General features: G+C 51.4%; 1 protein-coding gene across 4 annotated transcripts in view; it reads right to left on the bottom strand.

Annotated features, from left to right (window-relative positions):
* Positions 1–5,077: 5,077 nt before the first annotated feature.
* OLFML2B (olfactomedin like 2B) overlaps positions 5,078–22,859 on the bottom strand; it is a 37,094-nt gene continuing 19,312 nt past the window's right edge. The window contains exons 5-8 of one of the 4 annotated variants that reach the window (XM_014783282.2): positions 19,648–19,879; positions 17,248–17,781; positions 6,732–6,908; positions 5,078–6,156 (exon numbers count right to left, since the gene is read on the bottom strand). In XM_014783282.2, coding sequence (XP_014638768.1) covers positions 5,555–6,156; positions 6,732–6,908; positions 17,248–17,781; positions 19,648–19,879 — 1,545 coding nt within the window. In that variant the 3' untranslated portion in view covers positions 5,078–5,554. Of the gene's footprint in view, positions 6,157–6,731; positions 6,909–17,247; positions 17,785–19,647; positions 19,880–22,859 lie in introns of all 4 variants that reach the window. The other 3 variants (XM_014783281.2, XM_087440211.1, XM_014783283.2) reach the window with 3 other exon arrangements.

The following is a 22,859-nucleotide window of genomic DNA, read 5'->3' as shown; positions in this document are numbered from 1 at the left end:
CCCTGCTCCCTCTGCTCTCTTCTTTCTACTGTCCAAATCTGGAGGGGCTGCCTGCATCTGGGGGAGTGAATGACCCTCTCACCACCAGCAGGATTCCTGCCTCCTACAGGCCCCAGCAGGGGTGGAGCTGGGGGCAGCAACCCGAATTCAAGTTCAATATTTTGATTATTAAAATTGGGCATTTTGATTACTCAAGAAAATCAGTGTTGGGCTTTTTCATAGGACTTTTTATTACCTGAGAGTTCCCAGAGAAGTCAAGGGGCCTGCCCAAGTTTTCACATGGGAGCAGGAAAAGAACTCGGCCCACCAAACAAATTTACAGGGATATTGGTAAGAAAAATAGAGTTGCTTGATGATGACAGCCTTGGGGGCACACTCTTTCAACCTGACGGTAGCAGGGACGTGATCAAAATAAGATTCAACTGCCAGAGTGGACTTGACAGATCTGTGGGCGGGGACCCAGGGGGCAGGTGGACCAAGTGTGGGGTGTTTGCAATATGCCATCCTGAGGTGGTGAGGCTGAAGAGGCAGTGGAACTAGTAGGACAAATATGGAAAATACTGAGCACCAAGTTCATAGCATCACCATGAAGCCTTCTTGCCGAAAATGCTGAACCTGAAGCTAATCAAGCCTTTAGATCTAACTTCCCGTTTAAAGAAAAAACAGGAGAGAGGGATCAAATAAATGATGGCTGAAGGAAGCAGTCAGATAAAGCCAGAAAGTGATATTCTGCAGAAAAACCAACACGGTTTCTTCAGTAGATCAATGGCATAAAAGAAAGGGGGTAGAGCAGGAGGAAACTATTCTAGACTAAAGGAGATTTAACTGGAGTTTAGTGACTAGTAACCGACCCATAATGGTTTCTTAGTTTTGACAAATACCATGATGACATAAGATGTTAACATTAGGGGAAACTGGGTGAAGGGTGTTTGGGAATTCTTTGTACTAACTTTGCAACTTTTCTGTAAATCTAAAATTATTTCAAAATAAAAAGTTTATGAGAAAGAGTGTTAAGATGCAAAACTATAAATTCAATGTGCAGACATTGATCGATCTGGTTCAGAGACCCAAATGTACCAGACATTTTTGAGACAACTGGGGAAACTGAATGTTACTGATTTTAAGGAATCATTGCTAATCCTCTTACATTGAGGTTATGTAGAAAGACGTCCTTCTTTTAAGAGATGCTTTCTGAAGTGTTTGGGTAAAATGTCATGATGTTTTTAATTTAAAATATTTCAGCAAATTTTTTTAAAGCAGATGAACCAAATATAATGAAATATTGATGATTGTTATATCTTGGTAGTGGGGATACGGGGGTTCATTATACTTTCTGTTTTTCTGAATGATTGAAAAGTTGTCACGATAAAAACTAATGAGCGCCTATTGTTTGCCTTGTACTTTAGATGTTGTTTCATGAAGTCCCCAACAGCCATATATGACAGATCCCTCACCGAGGGCTCAGAGAAGGTCAGCGTTTTGTCCAAGATCACACAGCCAGAACGGCGCAGAGTCCAGAATTGTCCATGAGCACCAACTGCCTCCCATCGTGCCTTGTGCAGAAAGAAAGAATCTCAGGTGGAGTAAAAAAAGGGCCATCAAGCTTGTATCCCAGGGGACCAGGAGATCGTCAGGGAAGTCCACGAGAGGAGCTGGCTTGAGGAATCAAGATAAGCACTCGAGCCTGGATAGTGATAATGTGTTTCTCACTTTTACTTGCGTTGCTTTGCTTGAATCTTCCATGAATCTACCCTCCTTGTAGGCTGACTGTGCTCCTTTTTACACATGAAGCCAGGCTCAGAGAAGCTAAGTGACTTATGTGAGGTCACACGAATGCCAGGTGGGGGAGCCAGGACTCAGACCCAGGCCCTGGAGACAGTCTCCTCCAGCAGACAGCCCTCTTCACTGGGTGGTAGCCGGGAGGAAGAAGGCCCGCACGCCATCACCCAGTTGTGTTCAGGTGTGTGCACATAGCGAGCGGCCGCAGAATAAACTTGCTCACTGCCCGAGGTGCTGGGGTGGTTGCAGGTGCTTCCACCAGCTTCCCCAAGTGCCTGGAGCGACTCTGGGAGGATGTGGGTGGGTGGGTGGGTCGCTTCAGGGCTTCTGCTCCATCCTGCCCCCTGCTGTCAGCCCCCAGGGTCTGCATGCTCAGCCCTCACTGTCTTCTGCCTACATGTCCCCTTACCACACAGGCTTTCTGTGACCTGCCTGTACAAAAAGCCACTCTCTCCCTCTCTCCCATCTTTCTCTTTATCCTTTCTCTGCCTGATTTTATTGCCACCTGTCATATCACACACAAATGCATTTCTTCTCTCTCTCCTGCTCTAGAACACAAGCTCCGTGCAGTCAGGGACTTTGTCTCGGTCACTCAGGATCCCCAATGGGGGCTCCATGAATATTTGTTGAATGAATATTTGTTGCATGAATAAATGAATGTAGAAAGAATAAAGGATGAGTCATTAGTCATTTTTTCTCTACTTTTGAAAATGATACTGTTGGGAAAGACTTTAACTGGAAAACCAAAAGTAAATCGATTTTCCCATCAGTATGGCAATTAAAATGCCCTAGGTTAGGTGGGGGTACAAAGCTCAGAGAAGACTCAGCCAGCAGGCCTGAGAGCTGGAAAAGCCGCCCTTGTTTTACAGGTGAGGGAAAAGCCCAGGAGGGTGGAGGAGGTCACGTACCTCAGGCCTGGCAGCAGGTGGAACACAACCCAGCCGTTGCTCCGCCTCTTCAACCTTCTGAGAAAGTCGGTTCTCCAAGTCCTGTGTTTCCAAAGTTGAATCCCATGATGAGAAAGCTGCCTGGAGGAGTCCTGGGTGTGCTCACGGAAGCTGTTTCCGACCACCCAGCTTCAGGCCTGCGGTCACCCCCCTGCAGGCCCGGCCACCCCTTCCTCCGCTTCCTCCTTCCAGCATGTTGGAGGCACCTGGGGAGCAGGGCCTCACCTGGCTGAGTGGGCGGTTGGGCCCCAGGGCAGTGAATTCACCCAGACACGTGGCAGCTGGCATCCCCAGGGGCTGTTCCTCGTGGCCCCCTCGCTTTCCCAGCAGTGAGGCTCTCCCACTGCCTCACTGGGGGGTCGGGAAGTGAGGACGCCCTACAGAGGGGTCAGGAGGAGGCTCGGAGGAACCACCGCAGGATAACTGACCACATGCGTTTCCAGGATGGAGCCTGATCCCAGAGTCACCGAGGTGGGGAGCTGCCCTCCTCTTCTGCTGACCGCCTCCGTCCTGGGCCCACAGATCCTGGCCATGGACAGGGCAGCTGCTCGCTTCGACTTAGGCGGTACTGCTGCCCAACCCCTGCTCTGCCCCTCCGCCTTGAGGCTTCTCAGCCCCGGCCCCGGCTTTCCAGGGAGACAGCCTATGTCTTGGAATCCTGCACCTACACCTTGCGAGCTGGGCCTCCCAGAATTAATTATTGTGCATGACAGCTGGGCCCTGACCGAGCCCTGACCACTTCCTACTGACCTGATTGCTTGTTCCTGAGGCCCATCTGTGCAGACCACCCAGCTCTGGAACCCTGAAGTCTGAGGCCTTTCTGGACACTGCAGGGCAGGCCAGCTTTTAGGAGGTTAATGCAGAGACCTGAAGAGTGGGCAGATTGAAAGGCCCAGCAGCAAAGAGCCTAAGCTGGGGCTAGGCACGGGTGGTCGAGGGGCAAATATCCAGCACTGGCCTCTGGGCTACCCAGCAATGAGGTCCCTGGGGCGGGGGTTTGGGGGTGGGTGGGGACAAGTCCTAGTCCAGGAGTCTGGCAATTGTAAATACATCACTTTACATGGATGGATAAGGGATAGATAGATACATAGACAGTTAACATTTCCACAGGACATAAGTTCCCCACCAGCAACTCTCCTGGAGGTGACCACATTCCCTCAGAGCAGCCCTATCTGGGGCTCAGGCTGAGTCTCTGCCATGGTTTCCGACCTACAGCCTGACAGAAGGGCCTGGGTTTTGGGAGGGAATGCTTGCTCCCTCCTCTGGCTGGGCAAGGCCTCTGAACACGGGCAGCTCCACTACCACCATCATCAACCAAACCCTTTTTGAACCCTGGACACACCATCTCCCTGCCTCCAACCCTTCTGCTGCCACCAAACCAGACAGGCACTTGCATTTGCTCAGAAAAATTTGACCAAACAGCCCCAAGATAAAGCGACGTCGTCTTGAGATTTATTGTTTGGAATAGTGTAAGTGGAGGAAGCTGATAGCAGGGTCAGGGTGGAAGCCGTCCACCATGCAGGGGGATGTAAGCAGCACAAGAATTGATGGGGCAGTGTGCAGTGGAGGGCATCTGAGGTCTGCACAGAAGGACTCGCCAGGCAGCAGCTGCTCCCTAAAGGGGGGGCAGTGGGGACAGTGTGGTGACACGATGTGCTTGTCTCCCACGTCATCTTTCGGTTCTGTCCTCTTCCCACAACCACAGGAGACACCTGTTGAGGCTTTTTCCGATTTTCTGTCTCTTGTTTTGTATAACGTGGAGGAAAGGGCACGCCTGTGGGCAGCAGGCACCGCACAGGGCTTGGCTGTGCTCAGGGAGGGGCAGCAGGTCTTCCTGTCCTGCAAATATTTCCCTCAGGGACCTAGTTTCAGAACCAGGCCCCTCTCCTGGAGGGGAAGGTGGGAAGGAAAGCCTGGCTGAATGCGAATGTTCAGGATGAGGCAGAGGAGAGGATTATGGGGGGAAAGAGAGGAAGATTATAAGCTGCTTAAGGAAGTGCAGGAACAAGGTCTCACTCAGCTTCGTATTTTCAACAGTGCCTACCACCAGGCCACATGAAGGAGCACTAAGGAATGAACAGGTTCCCACATCTCAGGTAAAATGACCGGAAAAAAAGCAGAACAGAGCTTCCTTGCTCCTTCCTTGGTCTTGACAATAGAAGAGAAGTGAACGGATCAATGCCACAAAATTAAAGCGAGCACACGAATCAGCTCATTCCAAATCCCCACCCCCACCCAAGGAAGCCCCCGTATCAGCAGGGGAGAGGAGCTGGAACACAGACCACATCTCCTTCTAGAAGAATCCAATTCCCCACCAGACATATCAGCATTAAACAAAAACGCATTTTGGGGTGATTTTAAGTTTCTTCTTTATTAAAAAAAAAAGCATTTTTCTGGGTTTTTAAAACTTCTCCAATACATAAATTTTTTTCCCGCCCCTTAGCACTTCTTTCTTGCCTCCTTCACTCCTGCTCCTGTGCCATCTGCCTGCAAGACCCAGATGATGAAAACTCAGTGGTCGAGATCTGGGAGCTGGAGGGGTTGAAGGTTTGAAGGAAGGTGGTTACTGGTCAAAAGGAGAAGTTCATTTGCACAAAAATATAAACTGTGGAGGATGAGACCAGCACATACACATATGGATTGATCTACAATCCACATAAAAAAAAAATAGACCCAAATTGTCATTTTACATTTGCAATATTATACAAAATAATATATATATTTTTAAACAATACATACCCATCTACACACAAAAACACCCACACACTCACACACACACACAAGGTGCCAGTAACCCCTCTGCACTTCTGCTTGAGGGGACAGGGGTGTCAGTAGGCAAAGATGACATGGTAGGTGACCTGGTGGCCATTGTCCCAGGCATAGAGCAGGCGGTCCTTGGGGTTGTAGTCTATCTGGGTGGTGTAGGAATACTCGTTTTCAAACAGCAGCCTGGGGACGATCTGTGTGTTGGTGTGGGTGTCGAAGGCATAGGAGATGTTGGCGTTGCGCTGGTTGTAGCTGTCCACGGCGTACAGCACGCCGCAGATGACGAAGCAGTTGCCGTAGAAGTTCCGCCGGAGCCCCGTGCGCCACGTGGTCTCCTTCTGCGTGCTCAGGTCAACGGCGTTGAGCTTGCTCAGTACGATGACCTCCGGGCTAAAGCCCTCGTCATCCAGGGCCGGGTAGATGAGCCACAGGCCGTTCTCATCCACAGCAAAGTCCACGTCCGAGTGGCCCTGCCACCGCCAGGGTGTGGCCTCCTCGTAGGCCACGTCATGGAGCATGGCCCAGGCTGCCACATAGCGCTGCTTCAGGTCATACTTGATGATGTTGCGGGTGAAGGCCCGGTTGTAGTAGAAGGCGCCATTGTACACCACGTGGCCCGTGCCGATCCAGCTGTAGGGGAGCTTGTAGGAATTGCTCCAGCGACCTGCGGGCCATGAGAAGGCAGGAGGCTTCAGGGCAACGGGGCAGAGACAACCTGCCTGCCAGGACCGGGGCAGCCTCATGTGATGGGACGAGCAATCAGCCAGGGGTCTGCAGGCCCGGGCTTGTGTCTTGGCTCTGCCACTTTCTAGTTTTGTATAGCAAACCGCTTAACCTCTCGGACCTCAGCACCCTCATCTGCCACATAGAAATCACGATTCCCATCCACCTCACTGAGCTGTTTCAAGGATCCAGGGTGCTAACCTACGTGAGTGTGGTTTGTAAACTGTTAAGGGCTGTGGGAAAGGGAGGATGTTTCACCACTGTCTTCTGGACCGGACTCCAGATTGTCCCATGTCCCAGGGGCTGGGAAGGAGGGGCAGAGCTGAGAGATGAGCAAGCAGAGGATGTGAAGGAGGGTGGAAGGGGGGCGTTTCGCTACGAGGGTTGGTCCTTTCACCATCAGAAGAAGGTGTCGCCCTTCTTGCCCACTGTCACCACCTGAAGAGATCTGGACATGATTGCAACAGAGGACAGAGGGGAAGGAGGAAACCCCCTGAGTGGACCCATCACACATACCTTGTTTGAAGTTATCCAGGTTCCGGAACTCTACCAGGGTGTTGCCATAGTAATAATTGGTTACATAAATCCGCTCATCCTTGGCTAGGGGGTCCTTCATCCAGGCCCCTTCGTTCCGCCCATATGTGTTCTGGGTGGTCGGCCCCGTGATTGTGGAGAGGGTGTCCTTGCACCTTCCTGATGGACAAGAGGTGGATGGAGGGGTAGGGATGACTGAAGAATGCCCCAGCCCTGAAACCTTTGCTGGCTCCCCCACTGGAGTCTGAACTCCCCAGCAGGCCCCAACAGCTTATATAACCTGACCCCAGCTGTTTTCTCAGCATCATCTCCCGTTAGTCCCCTCACCCATCCTATACTCTACTCCTGTGGAACCAGCCACTATTGCCATCCTGGGCCATTTTCAAGCCACCATGCTTTGCTCCTGCTGTCCTCTGACTTCTCAATCCTAAAAACTCCTCCCTCAAGGATCTAAGCTCCAACGTCCTTTTCTGACACCACGTCCTCCTCTGAAAAACAATTCTATCCTTCTATGGGATTCCATCCTGCTCCCATAGGACTGTGAACGTGCCTCTCTTACAGGATGTGCCATCTTACATCTCAGCGATGCTTCTGCATCCCTCTCCTCTCTCCAAGCCCACCCCCACCCAGAACATAAGCCCGGAGGGAGCGGGGTCTGTGGCTTTCCTCTTTGTGTCCTCAGTCTCAGAACACACAGTATGCGGCATGTCGTAGGCACTGAACAGATGTTCTGAAACTTGGATGAATACACGGCAGCACGAGGTGAGGAATCTGCCGGCTGTGACCAGGAACATGGAGCTCCACCAGATGCTGAGCTGCCCCGAGGCGCTCGGCCCAGGCCACCAGCAGAGGCCAGACCGGACTGAGCAGTGGATGTTCATGCCCCTGAGGCCCACCTGCCAGGTCCTAGAGAGCTGACCTCAAGCCTATGCCCCTGTCACTACTGTGGGCAGGATGCCAGGGCCCCCTTCTGGGGAGTTGGAGAGGCAGGGGACCAAGTTCCCACATAAGGAGCTTACTCTGGTTATAGGGCCTTCTTCAAAGGTCAAGTATGCCTTAATGGGACAGAAACTCAGCAATGTCCTCCTGAGTGGCTCTTTGCAGTGACCTGGTGCCCAGGAGAGGCCCTAAAGAGCCACTAGAACCATGCTGGGTTCTAGACCAAGTCGAAAGCCTGCAACACTTACTACGCACTATTATTATTGAACACGGTCGTGAATGATACTGAAATCACACGAGACTACTGAGGGCACTACTCTTTCTATCACTGCACTAGTGGGTCAGCGAGGACATGCGAAGAGGGCGATGGAGGGGCGAGGGGGAAGCAGATGAATCCGGCTCTCACACTTTCCCCACTCCTCCTGGGAGTACACCCCCGACTTGCCCCAAGACTGGTGCACAGATAGGCAACAGTGATGAGAATAACTGGTCCCTGACATTCACCTGAGACAAGAGGACAAAGGCCTACAGTTCAGATTTGGGGTTCTCTAAATTCCAGGCCACCCCTATTTCCAAATTGTTCTAATCTGTTCCATCCGTTCTGCTCCCCCATTAGTGGTCTGAGGAAGGAGCCCAAACTGGCAGGACAGGGCAGGCGCTGTGCCCTTGGCCCCAGGCCTGGGGCAGCCAGGCGGCTGGAAGTGGGATGAACATTGTTTCCCAGGCAGGCCCCACAGTTGGGTGCAATTGGCAGGGTTCAGGCAGCTCTGTGTGGGGTTTATTAGGTCCTGGTCTGACAGAGCGGGGAGGGATTCAGTCCCCGTAAGACAAACAACAGAACCTACCAGCCAAAGCCTCATTCCCCCACAAGTGAGCTCATCTGTTCAAGACAATAAATAGAAGGCTCTGGCTGAGCCCAGGGAGTGGAGGTCTGATGGAAAATATCTCATTCCCTGGCGCTGAGCAGGGCCCCGGCTGCTGGTGGAGGAACCATGCTCCCTCTGCATTGAGGTGAGCCCTAGTGTGCCATCCCCAGGGAGGGGCATTTTATGTGCCCCCTTCCCCTGGCAAAGACCAGCCAGGACACCAACTCCCTGTCCCAGAGGCACCCAGCCCATGCCCCGGAAGCCCACCAATGGCCGTGGTGGGAGGCAAGGAGTTTCTGTCAGGCAGTTGCTATGGCTATGCCACCTCTCTGACCAGGCATGGAAACTACAGATGAGCTCCTGGAAACCAGGACTCATCTAAGTTTTGATGTAGTCGGTCGCTCCGGGCAGCCCCAAATCCCTACACTGAGGCTCTGCGACGGCAGGGCCCTAATGTGGGGCTATAGAATGTGCCCCGGGCTTGCAGCCAGAGGCCTGGCCATGTTCTTGGCCCTGCTACTGACTCCAAAGTCTGTGTTGCCTCTAAAATGTCACAGAGCTTTCATTTCTTCAGCAGCAAAGCGAGTATAATATATGCCCTATCCACTTCCCAAGAGTGCTTGAGAATCCGCTCTGATGACGGCGTGGTCGACTGAGTAATGGCTCCAAAGATATCCAGGTTCTAATCCCAGGAACATGTGAATGTGACCTTATATGGTAAAAGGCACTTTGCAGATGCGATTACGTCAAGAATCTTGAGATGGGGAGTATCCTGATTATCCAGGTGGGTCCTCACTGCAATCACAAGTACCCTCATCACAGGGAGGCAGAGGGAGATCTGACTAGAGAAGAGGAGGCAACGTGACAATGGAAGCAAAGAGAGGAGTGATGCAGCCACAAGCCAAGGAATGCTGGCAGCCATCTGAAGCTAGAAAAGGCAAGAAATGGATTCTCCCTTGGAGCCTCGGGAAGGAACCAGCCCTTCTGACACCTTGATTTTAGGCCTGTAAGACTCATTTTGGACTTCTGGCCTCCAGAACTGTTGGAGAATAAATTTCTGTTGTTTAAGCCACTAGGTTTGTGATAATTTGCTACAAGAGGCATAGGAAACTAATATAGATGGAGTCTGCTTCTGGAGTCAGGCATCCTTACTTCTGTAGGAAGAGGGGAGGCCCAGCTTGCAACCTTGAAGTCCTGATACCCAGGACCTCAGGACGTATTTCCACTCGCCCACAGACAGCATATGCTGGCGGCACGAAGGGCAGCCAAGCACAAGCAGGAACGCGGGACAGACTCTTGTGGTTTGAGAGCACGTGAAGACCGGTTCGAGGAAGAAGGTCAGTAAACCATGAGGCCCAGACTCATCATCACCCCTGAGACTCATGACCCCTGAGAATCTGGGGTCGTTCAGATGCTCCCACCCTTGGCAGCAAACTCTCAGCCTTGGAGAGAGCACACTGCACGTTGACTCCTCTTCCAGGGCTATGAGAGAAAGATGGCAGACAGTTCAAAGGAGCTGCAGAGAACAGAGAGTGCTGCTGGCAACTCATCTTAGACGTTTCCCCCGGGCACGGTGACGGCTAACATGGACGGAGCACTCTCTATGTATTAACTCATTTAATCATCAGGAGTCCTGGGAGGCAGCTGGCCCTGCTTCAAAGATTCCCAGGGTCTGAAAAGAAGGGGCTCTTCCCCTCGGCATACAAACCTGCTCAAATCTCACCATCTTGAAAAAATAAATCAGCAAACAAGAGGCTCCCCTGCCCTCCTGGGCTCTCAGCTGTGGCGCTCACTTGGCAGGCATCCCCGCAGGGTGGAGGGGAGCCCTCACGCTCCTCAAACCCTCAGCACGACTGCTGCCTGAAACGCTCGTGCACGCCCGCCAGGGATGCTCTCGGTGCTTTTATTCTAGTCAGGCCTGTTATGGGTCTGAAACTGTGGATCATTTCCGACACCCACCCACCCACTTCAGCTTTCACACCATGCTCTCCTGGTGCCCGCCCACCTCCCTGGTCACGCCTTCTCCAGCTCTCTGGCTGGTTTCTCTTTTCTGCCCACCTTTCAAATGTCATCCTTTAGAGCCCCGCTTTGGCCTCTTCTCTTCTCACTCCTCCTGCGCTCACTGGGCAAACTCAGCTCTTACTGATGACTCGAAGCCCAGAGCTTGTTTCTGAGCACTGTACATCCAACTGCCTACTAGACATTTTTCTCCTGTGTGTCCTCCTGGTTCCTCGAACTTAGTGGATTAAAAATGGAATTCAGTCGCTTCACAACCTGCTCCTCCTGTACTTCCTGTCCTAGAGAAAGGCGTGGTGCACCACCTATTAACCAAGCCAGGAACCTTGGTCATCCTTGACGTCCCCTTCTCCTCCACCCACACTCCCACTGGTCGCTGCGTTGCAGCCAGTCTGTCTCCCACCTCTTCACCTCTCTGCCCTTCTCTCCACCTCTGTGGCTTAGCTTAGACCTCACTGCCTCTTGCCTGGATCACTCCAGTTACGCCGTTGAGGAACCAGGAGGACACACAGGAGAAAAATGTCTAGTAGCCAGTTACGCTCTCTGGCTCATCTCTGCCCCCTTCTAACCTATCCCACCCAGTAGTCGTGAGCTGCTTTTCTGCTTAAACCCTTAACTCACCATCACCAGCCACCGCGTGAAGCCTCAAGTCCCTAACACAGCACATCAGCCCCTCCTGCACTGACACTCTTACTTCCTGCCATCTCCTTCATCCAGAGTTCTCAAATTCAAATGCCTCCAGGGGCCCGGCAGGAACTGAAATAGGTGAAGCAGGCCCAGAGTGAGACATTAGGCAGCAACAGAGACTGTGGTGGGTTGGAAGAGCATCCTGACCTGAAAGCATTCAAATAGAAGACTGTAAAAACATCTTGGGGTAAATTCGGCCCTCAGGTTGCCAGCTTATCTCTTGCCCATACCTAACTGCCTATACTCCCCATGGGTGCCATGCCCAGGGCCGGCTTCATGGGCATGTGATCTGTGCCATCATACAGGGCCCTGGCTCAGAAGGGATTACCAGTGGATTAATGCTTTGCTGTTGCCATCTTGAAATTCTTAAGAATTTTACCTTTGAACTTGTGTTCTATAAGTGAAGTCTAATAGGACAATGGAACACGTGCAAGAACACAAGAGAATGCACCCTGTGTGTGTCTGCCTTCCTTGTCCCCTATTTGCATATAGCATTTGCTATGACTAATGAACACAGAATTCCAGGTGGACCCACTGTGTGTGGGAGTTCCGTGAGACTCAAAGTGAATCCAAGGTAAGTGTGTCACCTCTGGGACTGAGTGAGTGGGCCTGACAGCCCCAGAGGCTACACTTTCCATTCAAACCTGAACTTGCTTTGAAGGTAGAAAGAAGACAATAGCGTTTTAAGAAACACGAATAAACAAGTAACCCTATCATATTCTTTCTTACTTGTGTTACTTCCCTGTATCAGCCAACAACGTATGCTAAAAATGACATAGAAGAGGGAAAGATACAGTGACTCACAGTTCCTTTTCTTTTTAGTCTTTCCTTACTTGGTAAGTCAAAGGTAGGGAGTGTTGGTAAAACGTGCTCATATTAAGAAATGAAACAAAAAAGATGAGTGAGTTTTGTGTCACACTTACACTGTTCTGCTAGGAACAAAATTCCTACGTATGTAGGAGCTCTGGAACGTGAATTGTGTCATTTTGGTGGATTCCACCTATGAGTTAAATGATCTTCTATTTGCATTTAAAACTGACATTGCAAAATATAAAGAGGAATGGTAAAATTCATGCTAATAATTTAAATTTTTAATATTTCTTTACTTACAATGACACAAAACAGCAAATAAAAAACACCATACCAAAAGAGAGAGACAGACAGACAGACACACACACACCACAGAAGAAAGGAAAAAGCTTTATATTCACTGCCTTTAATGGCACATTCCCCTGCTTTTTGAACTAGGGGCCCCACATTTTCATGTTGCACTCAGCTCCACAAATGACGCAGTCAGCCCTCAACGTGCTGGTTCACTTCTGGTGCTCTCGGCAGCTCTGGTCCTTCCCACTGCAATGCCACCTTCCTTCTCGGCCCAGCTAACTTTTCCTCATTCTTTAAGATAGCTAGGTCAGCATTTCTTTCCAGAAGAGAGTCCCTCTGACCCCAAAGCACGCTATGCATTCCTTCAACACAGTGCTCAGCTGCCTGAGTGGCAATTATGTTTATGTGTCTCATATACAAACTCGGGAGCTCTCCAGGGAGGGGCCGCTGCCTCGTCTGTCTATATTCCCAGTGCCTGCAGCACCTACGCATCATCAGTGCTGTCTGTCTTTAACTGAGAAATCTGAATACTGTTCCCCTGCTTAGAAGCCTCTCTACCACTTTTAGAATTAACTCTCGACTTCTCATACCCTTCATCATCAGGCCCCTTTGCTCTCTATGCCAGAAATCCGTCCCTCTCCCCACGTTGCCCAGGATGTGCCAGGACGTGTGGGCTTTCTTCACTCCCCCCTCCCAACCTGGCTCATGCTGTCGGCTCTGCCTGGAGGGGTCCTGAGAGCTGGTGAGCTGGTGACCACCTTGGAGATGGAGCTCCATAGTCAGATCTGATGACGGCCCCCTCTGGACCGGGTACATCACCACGCTTCCCACGTGCTCGGCCACTTTAGTCACCTGCCCCTCCCGCCCCCCCACGGTTAGCCCTCTGTGGAAGTGACCACATCTCACTCACTTTCACAGCCAGCATGGTGCAGTACTGAATGAATTAGGAGTGGACCCTTCATCCTTATAGAGAGGCATAGACCTTACTCCTTATCCATTTACAAGGAACGTCTCCACTTTATATTCTTGTTTCTAGGGCCAGAGCCCCTGTGTTATGACTAAAGTTCCCAGTGGTTTGAGGGGGCTGGTTAGGTGACCAGAAAAGTGACTGAGAGCAGAATGCACCTGCGGAGTTGGGGGATGGGTGAGCTCCCTGTCAAGTGACTTAGGGTGGCTGACTGGGACAATTCCTGGTCCTGAGTCTGGGCGCCGTGGAAGCTCTGGCCAGCACTGCCCCTGCCCCTGCCAGCTCCGCCCTCCTCCCGCTGCCTCAGAGCAGCCCGCTGACACGCGGCAGGCAGGCTGGCCCTCTCACACCCACAGCCAGAGTGGCCGGCCAAGCCTTGGGACTGTTAAGGTCGTACGCTTTGTCGGGGAGACATTCTTCACAGACCGTGATCTTTCCTAGATTCAGCTGTGAGACAGGCTTTCTCTGGTATTGCCATTATTCTGACTGTTCTCTTTGTCTGCCCCTCCTCACTCCCCACCCCCGCCCCAAACCAGCCCCTTCTAAAACACGCATCAGGAATTGTAGTCGTTAAAGTCTGGGACTCTGCAAAGCCTTGACCACGTGGCACAACCATTTTCCTCCCCTGCAGTAGCCTGAGCGGACCTCCCCAAGCCAGCTGCACATGATGACTGGTCCCTTCCCTTCACCAGCCCTGGCTCCCATCACTTTCCTCTCTCCATCCTGGATCCACACTCTGGCCAAATGCTTGTTTTCACAACCAAAAGTAAATCCTAATTTACTTGTTTTTGAAATTTTTCTGCGAGTTTTACAATTCCCCTGAGGATGATGGTCGACATTTTAGGACATCACAAAATCAGTTTTGAAAACTGTGGCATAGGATGTTCCTTTTAAAAGCAGCCCCCTTTTGAAACCTTGTCTCAAATAGCTCAAAATCAAAATCGCCAGACTCATTAAACAGCAAACAACCTTCCACGGGCAGCAAAGCAGTGGCCTATGTTGGTTTCAGCCAAATGATTTGTATTTAACTGATGACTAGGACGTGCAGCACATCACGGTCTTACTCAGCCAGGTACAAGCAAGTCAGGGGGTCTGCAGAGAAGGTTCCAGAAAGAAAATCCCATCCACACTAACAGTTGCCCAAGAGAGGCTCTTGACAGTGATAAACGACTAAAAATGATTCCCGAAAACAAACTTGCTAAGTCTCCACATCGCCTGAACAGCCAAACCTTTCCTCTCGCTGCACCACCCTCTCTTTTCACTCCTCGGTATTTGAAGAAAACACAACATCTGTGTCCACGTCCCTGTGTTTTTTCTGTAGTGGACTCAAGAGGCAAGAATCCCAGCTCGTCTGAAAAACCCCACAGGCTAGTCTTTAAGCAGAACCTTACATCCTCTATGTGATGATGTCATTCTAGTTGAATAGAATATTGAATAACAAGAGATGATGTATCCCCACCTCTAGCTCCTACCACCAGGTAAGTGGCTGCCAGGACACAGGGTTTCTCCCATCTGGGTATCAGCATCTCAGTCAGGCTACCGGAGGGGGACAGAGTGCTAAGAACCCCAGAAAGGTGCATGTTGGGAGTTACAGCAGAAAAGCCCACAGGTGGCAACTCCCAGGGGAGGAAGGCGGGGAGAGGCTCTGGGTGCTGGACCCAGGCTGGAGGAGGGTGCGGCGACAGTGGGCAACTCCACTCCTGGCTAGGAAGTCGCCGAGGGAAGAGGCTCCCGGGCAGGCAAACACCATCACTCAGGACGTACAAGGTATGTGGGTCTACCTGTAGCCTGTCTTCACTGTTAGTACTCCAGCCACCTGCGGACAGGCGGTGGGGGCAGATTTCTAAGTTTCCGGAGGAACTGTCCCTCCCACCCAAGGGTGAAGCAGTGGAGGTAGGAGGGCCCCGGGGAGCTCACTCCCATGGCAACGGGGGAGATAGAGTGCTGGGCTCAGGGCTGCGGTCCGATGAGCATGGTCAACGCCACCCAGAGCCGGCGTGGAAGTGGGAACCTCTGCTCAGGCCCCAGGGCATTCTGCAGAAATTGAGCAGGACTCGCAGCTTCATAATTGGTTATCCACGCAATGAGGAATTGGTCCTCTACTCTATGGTCAGCCTGCTCCCACCACAGAAGGAAAAGAAAGGAAAAGAAAAACATTCTCTTCTGCTCCCGCCCAACCTCTGTGACCCAAGAACTGCCTTCTTGCTTAGCTTCCTCCAGGCCAAGGTTCATGAGATTTTGCCCTAGGGTCCATTTTGACTCGCTATTTCCCTCTCCCAACTCTGCCATTATTCTGGGATTTTCGCCCAGTAAGAATCCCTTGCTGTATCATGGCCTGATAAAGTTACTGCTGAAAACCATAGAATATAATGGGAGAAAGAGTCTTTAGCAAATTTCTAATGTCAAGTGAGACCCACAGAAGGGCAGGGGTTTGGCCAAGGTCACACAGCTGTCAGCGGCAGAGACCAGGCTACAGCCAGGTGTTTGGCTCCTGGCAGGTTCTCCTTCCACCACCTTGTCTCTGGCAGTAGCTGGCACCTTATTCTGAGGAAGGATTGGGAATGAGGCTGCTAAGGGAGCAGAAAACAGGAAGAAGGCCAAGATAGGAATAAGGCAAACCACGTCTTCCGTCACTTCAAGTCTGTTTTTCAACAAGCATTTTGATGAAATTATTATTCCATAGTGTTATTTTTCAATCACTGTCAGCGGGGCTTAAAGAATGTTTGGTTTAGTTCTTTTTGAGAGACAGCTGTAGCCAGCACCCACTTCCTTCTCTGGTTGTCTTCCGCCCACACTGTCATCCTTCTCTGTTCTCAGTCATCTTGTGGCCACGGAGCTCCCTGACACAGAACAGGGCTGCACTCTCCCCACTTCTGGATCATCCCTGCTCCTTTAGACCTAACTGCCAGAAGGCTTCCCTTCTCTGCTTAGAAAAGTCCTGTTCATCCTTCAAAACCCAGCTCAAATAAGACCTCCTCAGAAAAGCTTTCCCTGCCTTCTCAGCAGCCAGGCCAAGTTGGTGCTCCCTCTTCCATTTCCGTTCCTCCATCCTGTTACTGCGTTTATCACACGATGCCACGATGTTTCCAGGCTCTCCAAGGCCGGCTCATGAGACTGTGCCCTGGGGCCCACTGCACTGGTTAGTCCCCTGCTCCCACTCTTCTGTTATTCTGGGATTTCTTCCCCACCCCCCAGAATCCCTTGTTATTTCATGGCCTGGTAAACGTACTGCAGAAAACTTAACTTAGTCATCACCAAATACCCAACACCCATCACAAACCCAGAAAGACCTTGACAAAGGTTTATAGAACTGACTAATGAAGGCGAGATCTTGGCTCCATTGATTTCTATATATTTCAGAAAGGCGGCGGCCGGCCCCGTGGCTTAGCGGTTAAGTGCGTGCGCTCCGCTACTGGCGGCCCGGGTTCGGATCCCGGGCGCTCACCGACACACTGCTTCTCTGGCCATGCTGAGGCCGCATCGCACATACAGCAACTAGAAGGATGTGCAACTATGACATACAACTATCTACTGGGGCTTCGGGGGGGTAAAAAAAAAAGGAGGAGGATTGGCAATAGATGTTAGCTCAGAGCAGGTCTTCCTCAGCAAAAAGAGGAGGATTAGCATGAATGTTAGCTCAGGGCTGATCTTCCTCACAAAAAAAAAAAAAAAAAAAAAGAATTTAGCTTAAAAAAGAAAGAAAGAAAGAAAGGCGGTTCCCACTCTCATCACTGATGCATTGTGAGAACATAAACCCTAGATGTTAAAACAGACCATTGACCAATGGCGTTAACTCCACTCGCCCTTCTTCAGGAAGAAGTCTGACCACCCAGCTCCTCCCTCTCCTTTCAACCTATTTCCAGGCTCAGCCTTTTACCTGAGCTGACCAGGAGAGCAAGGCCAGGTGGGATGAACTCACCTATGACATTCCGGATGTCATCTTCTTCTTCAGGGCTCAGGGTGGGGCTGGCGGGGGCTGTGCCCTGCCCAGCAGTAGCATCTTTCCCCAGCGAGTCCATCCTGACTGTGGTGGGAGGCACTGGGGCCACATGCGTAGCCTCCACAGATACGTCCCCAGGAGCCGCTGATGGAGAAGCTGAGGCCAGAGGTTGTGGGGTGGCTGTGCGGGCCACAGTGGTGGCTGGTATCTGAGTAGAAGGTTCAGGGACTGCCTCCCCTGTGGGATCTGGCAACACTGAGGTGGTCTGGAGTGGTGTTGAAAATTGTTCAACTGAGGCAGAGAGTGTAGGGTCGGGGATGCCGGGAGCTGAGGTCGGGGCCTGTGGCTGTGTTGAGGACAGGGCTGCGGTCTGAGTGCCAGCATCAGTCGTCACAGCAGCACCGTGACGGGTGGCTGCTGGCCTCCGGCTGGCACTAGTTGGCAGGTCGTTGTGTCTCAGAAGCTGATCTTCAATCAGCAAATCCAGTCCGTTGTCACCGCTGAAAAACTCGTCTTCTGGGAAACAAACACAAGGTTCATTTGTGACTTGGGGGAAGGAACAACTGTTCGATGACCAAGGGCATGCAGTATTTGGCAGATTAACAAGAGGGTTTCTTTCCTCAACATGATGCCCTGATTTAGAGATGGAGCCCAGGTGGGATTTAGAAGAAGAAGGTGAAAAGGAGCACAGATGGAAGGTTTTCCTGTAGGGTCTCTCTGAATAGCCTGCTGCTATCCTCCACCTGGGACTCAGGGACCACCCAGAGGACGCACAGTCATGGGCTTCAAAACCTGGGAGGAAGTCAGTCATCCGTCCATTCATTCAGCAGACACTTATGAGGCATGTACAACAACAGTGAGCAAAACAGAGACCCTTGCCCTCACGGAGCTTCTATCTAGTGGTAGAGACACTAAACAGTAGATAGATGGTACACTTGATGGTGTTATGGAAAAAGAATCAAGTAGAGTGAGGAGGGTCCAGAGACTGGGAGAGAAGGGAAACTTGCAGTAGTGGATAAAGTGGTCAGGATGGGACTCAGTGGGCTTGAAAGAGGCAACAGAGTTAGCCAAGCAGCTATCTGGGGGAAAAGTATTCCAGGAGTAGCAGTGCAAAGGCCCTGAGGCCAGCACATGCCTGCTGAGGCTGAGCAGCAGTGAGTCAGCCAGTGTGGATGGAGCAGAGGGTGTGAGGGGAGAGTAACAGGAGTGAGGTCAGAGACAGCACAGGAACTAGGTCCTGTGGGGCTCAGGCGCTGTTGGACTTCAGTTTCTATTCTGAGTGAAATGGGGGAGTCTGCAGGGTTTTGAGCAGAGAAGGAATATGAGGAGGCAAACATTTCTTAGAAAGGACACAAAGAGGTCTAACCACAAAAAGAATAATTGGTAAATTGGATTTTATCTGCTTGTCAAAAATACCATTAAGGAACTGAAAATACAAGCCATGGGCTGGGAGAAAATATTTGCAATACATGACTGACAAAGGACTTGTTCTAGAATACGTGAAAAAAAAACCTCCCACAAATCAGTAATAAAAAAAGACAACAGGGGGCCAGCACTATGGCATAGTGGTTAAGTTCCGTGTGCTCTGCTTTGGTGGCCCGGGGTTTGCAGGTTTGGATCCTGGGTGTGGATCTACATCACTCAATAGCGACACACATACAAAAAAGAGGAAGATTGGCACAGATGTTAGCTCAGGGCTAATCTTCCTCAGCAAAAAAGACAACCAAGAGCTAAAAGTGGGCAAAATGATTATGCCATCAGATGGGTGATCATAAACTGTAAGGAGGCAGAGTCAGAGCAGGGGGAGGAGAGGGGGGCTTCTGGGGGGGCTGGGCAGGGAAAAGAAGGACGAAAGGGGAGGCGGCAGGGGGAAGGAGGAACACAGGAAAAGGAAGTGTTAAGGAAACAAGATACAGATGAGGGGAAAGGGAACATCTATTTTCCGTGCAAAACTAAGAAGGATGGAGCTAAACGGGAGGTGCTGGAGGCTCCATCGGGAAGCCCAGGGACCCTGGAGGGAGGCACAGATGGGAGAAGCCCACCATGCGGCTCCGAGCGAGTCACTCCCCCTCCAAGCCTCAGTGTCCTCATCTGCAAATGGGGAGGACCGGACTGGAGGACACTGAAGTCCCTTCCAGCTCAGCCACGCTCTGCCATGTGGTCTTCGGCAAGTCCAGAGAAGTCAAGGGACTTGTCCAAGGCCACTCGGCAAGCGGTGAGGAAATGCGGCAAGAACTGGATGATTTGTAACTACGGGGAATTCTCAGGTGACCGCTGGCTCCGCGGGGCCATGCTCACAGGAAGTGCATCTCCACAGGGTCCAAATGGGGACTCCCTCCCGGCCCTGCCCCTGGAGTGGCCCTGCAGACCCCAACGCACGCTGCTCCCCGATGTCGTTCTCCTCCTCAGGGTCCTTGGCTTTGTAGTAGGTGATGCCCCGAATGACCGTGGGCTTGGAGGCCGGCCGGCCCCTCAGGTGGATCTGCCTCTGCAGGGGCCGCCGTGGCTTCACCACCTCGGGCGGAGCCAGGGGCCGTGTGTGCAGGAGCTCGATGGAGTTGATCTGCTGGGACACGGTCTCTTCCTGCAGAAACCGCTCCTCATACTGCTCCTCAGAGGGGACAAAAGGGAAGGTTAGTCACTGGTCCAAGAGGCAGGGGTCAGGTGGGGGCAGTGCTGGAGCCCAGGCCATACTAATAACAGCACTAATCCTAAAAGCCCTTCCTAGGAGCCAGGCACTGGTCTACGGGCTTCACATACTCTTCTCATCAGTCCTATGAGGTCGGAGCTATCTTTATCATGTCATCTACAGATTAGGAAACTGAGGCACAGAGAGGTTATGTAAATCGTCCAAGGTGCCACAGCAAGTAAGTGGCAGAGGCAGGATATGAAGCTAGGCAGTCTGGCTCCAGAATCTGTCTCCAACCTCCACACCATACTTCTCAGCGCAGTTCTCCTCTCAGCTCTGGCCTAGGATGCTGGGTGCCTTAGATCTGGTATCATTGCTTCCAGTGAGATCCATGTGTGGTCAAGGGTGCCCAGGCTGGAACATGAAGCCTGAGGACCGAGATGCACACTCAGGATGAAGCATGATTGCCTCTACGTCCGCTATCAGAGCAGACTGCCCCAAACCAACCCTAAGGCATCCAGAATAAAGTCCCAAGTCCTTGGCCTGGCACTTAAAACTCTCTTAAAAACTGACCTTGCCCCAGCTCAGCATTCTTCTCTCTTGTTTTGTCCCCAGCCCCCAAGCCCTCAGTACTCCAGGCACTTGACTGACTCCTGAACCTCTTGGCTCTCCTGAGCTGCTGGGTCTTTGCTCAGACTGTCTTCTCTGCCTGGAAGGCCGTTCTCTTCCTGTCATAGAGTTACTGATGATAATCTACCCATTTCTCAAGGCCTGGCTAAAATCCCAGGTCCTCAAGGAGATACTCCCAGACCTTCTCATTCAGAATTATTTTTTCCTTCCAATCCTCACTTTGCACTTTGTGGCAGAGACTTCTAATTGACTCCCCAAATCCCGTGTTCCTTACTAATGGGAAATTGGTTTTGTGGGCGTGGTCATGGGACTAAGTTCTGGCAGGCAGAGTATTATAAGCAGAAGCTGGTAGGAAAAGCTTTTGGAAAAGTTCCTTAAAGGGGGCCCTGAGCCCAGGCATCTTTTGCACTCTTCCTCATTTCTCTGGCCTGAAATATGGACAGGATGGTTGGAACTGAGCAGCCATCTTGTGACCAGGAGGGGATTATCGAAGATGGACATCTTGCACTTAACCATAGCAGCCCTGGTCCACCTGCCTCCAGAGCTCTTCTGCAGGAAAGAACAACAAACCCCTCTGTTGTTTAAGGAACTGTATTTGGGTCTCTTACTCAAAGCTGAACACAACTCCTAATGGATACAAGTCTGTACTTCTATTATGGCACCTCTCCCAGCCTGCCTTCCACGGACATTATTTAAGGACGCCTCTGTAGACTGGGAGCAGCTGGAAGGGTGGAGACCATCTCTTGTTCATCTTTGATTTCCCTGGATGGGTGTGCTCCTTAATATTTGTTAAGTTGAATTTTTGAATCATAACAGATCCCAAGGAACTGTGTACATTTGTGACTGGCACTGGGATTTTGTCAAATCAAATGATGCTTTAAAGTAGGTAGCTCATGACCTGGGCATCTTGATGGTACCATGAAAGCACTGCTATGATGGTTCTGGTCACACAGAAGGACCACCCTGTGCTCCATAGAGCTGCTGCCCAGGGAGTGACCTCTTGTGTCCACAGTGTGGCAGGGTCTCTGGGTCCCGCCTTGGTCCATCTAGTCATGTCCCCCCAACCAGGATCACAATCCTCCACCTTTGAAACCAAAGGAGCTTGGGTGCAGGGTGTTCAAAGTCAGGGCCACCCCCAGGCGGGTCCAGCTCCTGAGGGGCAGCAGCTCCATCAGGGAGGTGTGGCCCAGCCCTGCTCTCATGAGGACTCCAAAGGCTGAATAACGAAGAAACAGCCTCCTACAGGCACCTCAGCCATGAAAGCCCCCTTCTCAGCAGGAGGAGGTGGGCGAGCTCCCTTAAATCCTGGAACTCTAGATCTGGGTGAAATCTGCCCCGAGAGCAGAGCCCACTTGCAAACAAAACCTCTGTCCTCAGATGCCCAGAGTCCTGAGGGCAGAGCAGGACCTTTGTGGTCACTGAATGTGAGCTGGCAGGGACCCAGCTATCGTGGCCAACTTTCTCACTTTGCACAGGAAGAAGCAAATCTGGCTCTTGTTGTGACCTTTAAAACCTGGCCTGGAGAAAACCTGGAGTCCTCATTCCCAACCAAACCCCCAAGTCTGTACTGGTTTTCCCATAACAAGAGAGTTTATCCAGATGGCACAACAGACATGGTAGTTCCTAAATACGTGCTCCTTGTTCCTCAGTGCACTGCGGATTCTGATTCCTGGAAGACAGGGGACACCTTTCTGCCAGCTTCCCCTGGCTGGGACGAGAGAGCTGTCGGGAAGAAATAGGCAGACGTGTCCTGGGAGCCCTCACTCCTGCCACCTGTCCCTCTCTCACTTCCTATTTCTTCCTGGTGAGGTAACCTCAACTAGGGGTCCACTACTTGGCTTGTGGTGATGACAATTTAGTGAGCACCCATTACGGCAAGACATGTCCCTTTATATTATTTTTAACACTTACAACAATGGGGCAAGGTAGATATTATTATTCACATTTTACAGATGAGGAAAGAGAGGCTCAGAGTCATTTAGCAATTTGGTTGAAGGTCAGTCAATGAAGTGGCTGAGAGGGGCACTTCTTAAGCCATACCAGGGCCGCCTGCCTTCAGAACCTCTGCTCTTCCTTACAATAAGGCACACTGCCCACAGCCGTGACCACGGGACTAACTCACTTGCCATCCAAAAACTCGTCTACATCCCCAAGTCCTCAGGGCCACGGTCTGGCTACTGCCCAGCAGACTTGGAGATCCCTCATTTCGCACTGGAAAGAGCCGGCTAGGAGGCTGACAAGAGGCCCTAGCCCTTGACTCAGACGCTGTGGGCCAGCTAATCGCAGGACCCTGGTTCCCTCTGCATTGCAAAAGCAGGTTGTCATTTCTTCG

The sequence above is a fragment of the Ceratotherium simum genome, chromosome 2 (genome assembly GCF_057802395.1).
Source record: "Ceratotherium simum simum isolate JZ-2026a chromosome 2, ASM5780239v1, whole genome shotgun sequence".
NCBI lineage: Eukaryota > Metazoa > Chordata > Mammalia > Perissodactyla > Rhinocerotidae > Ceratotherium > Ceratotherium simum.
This window is presented reverse-complemented; position numbering and strand designations above follow the sequence as displayed.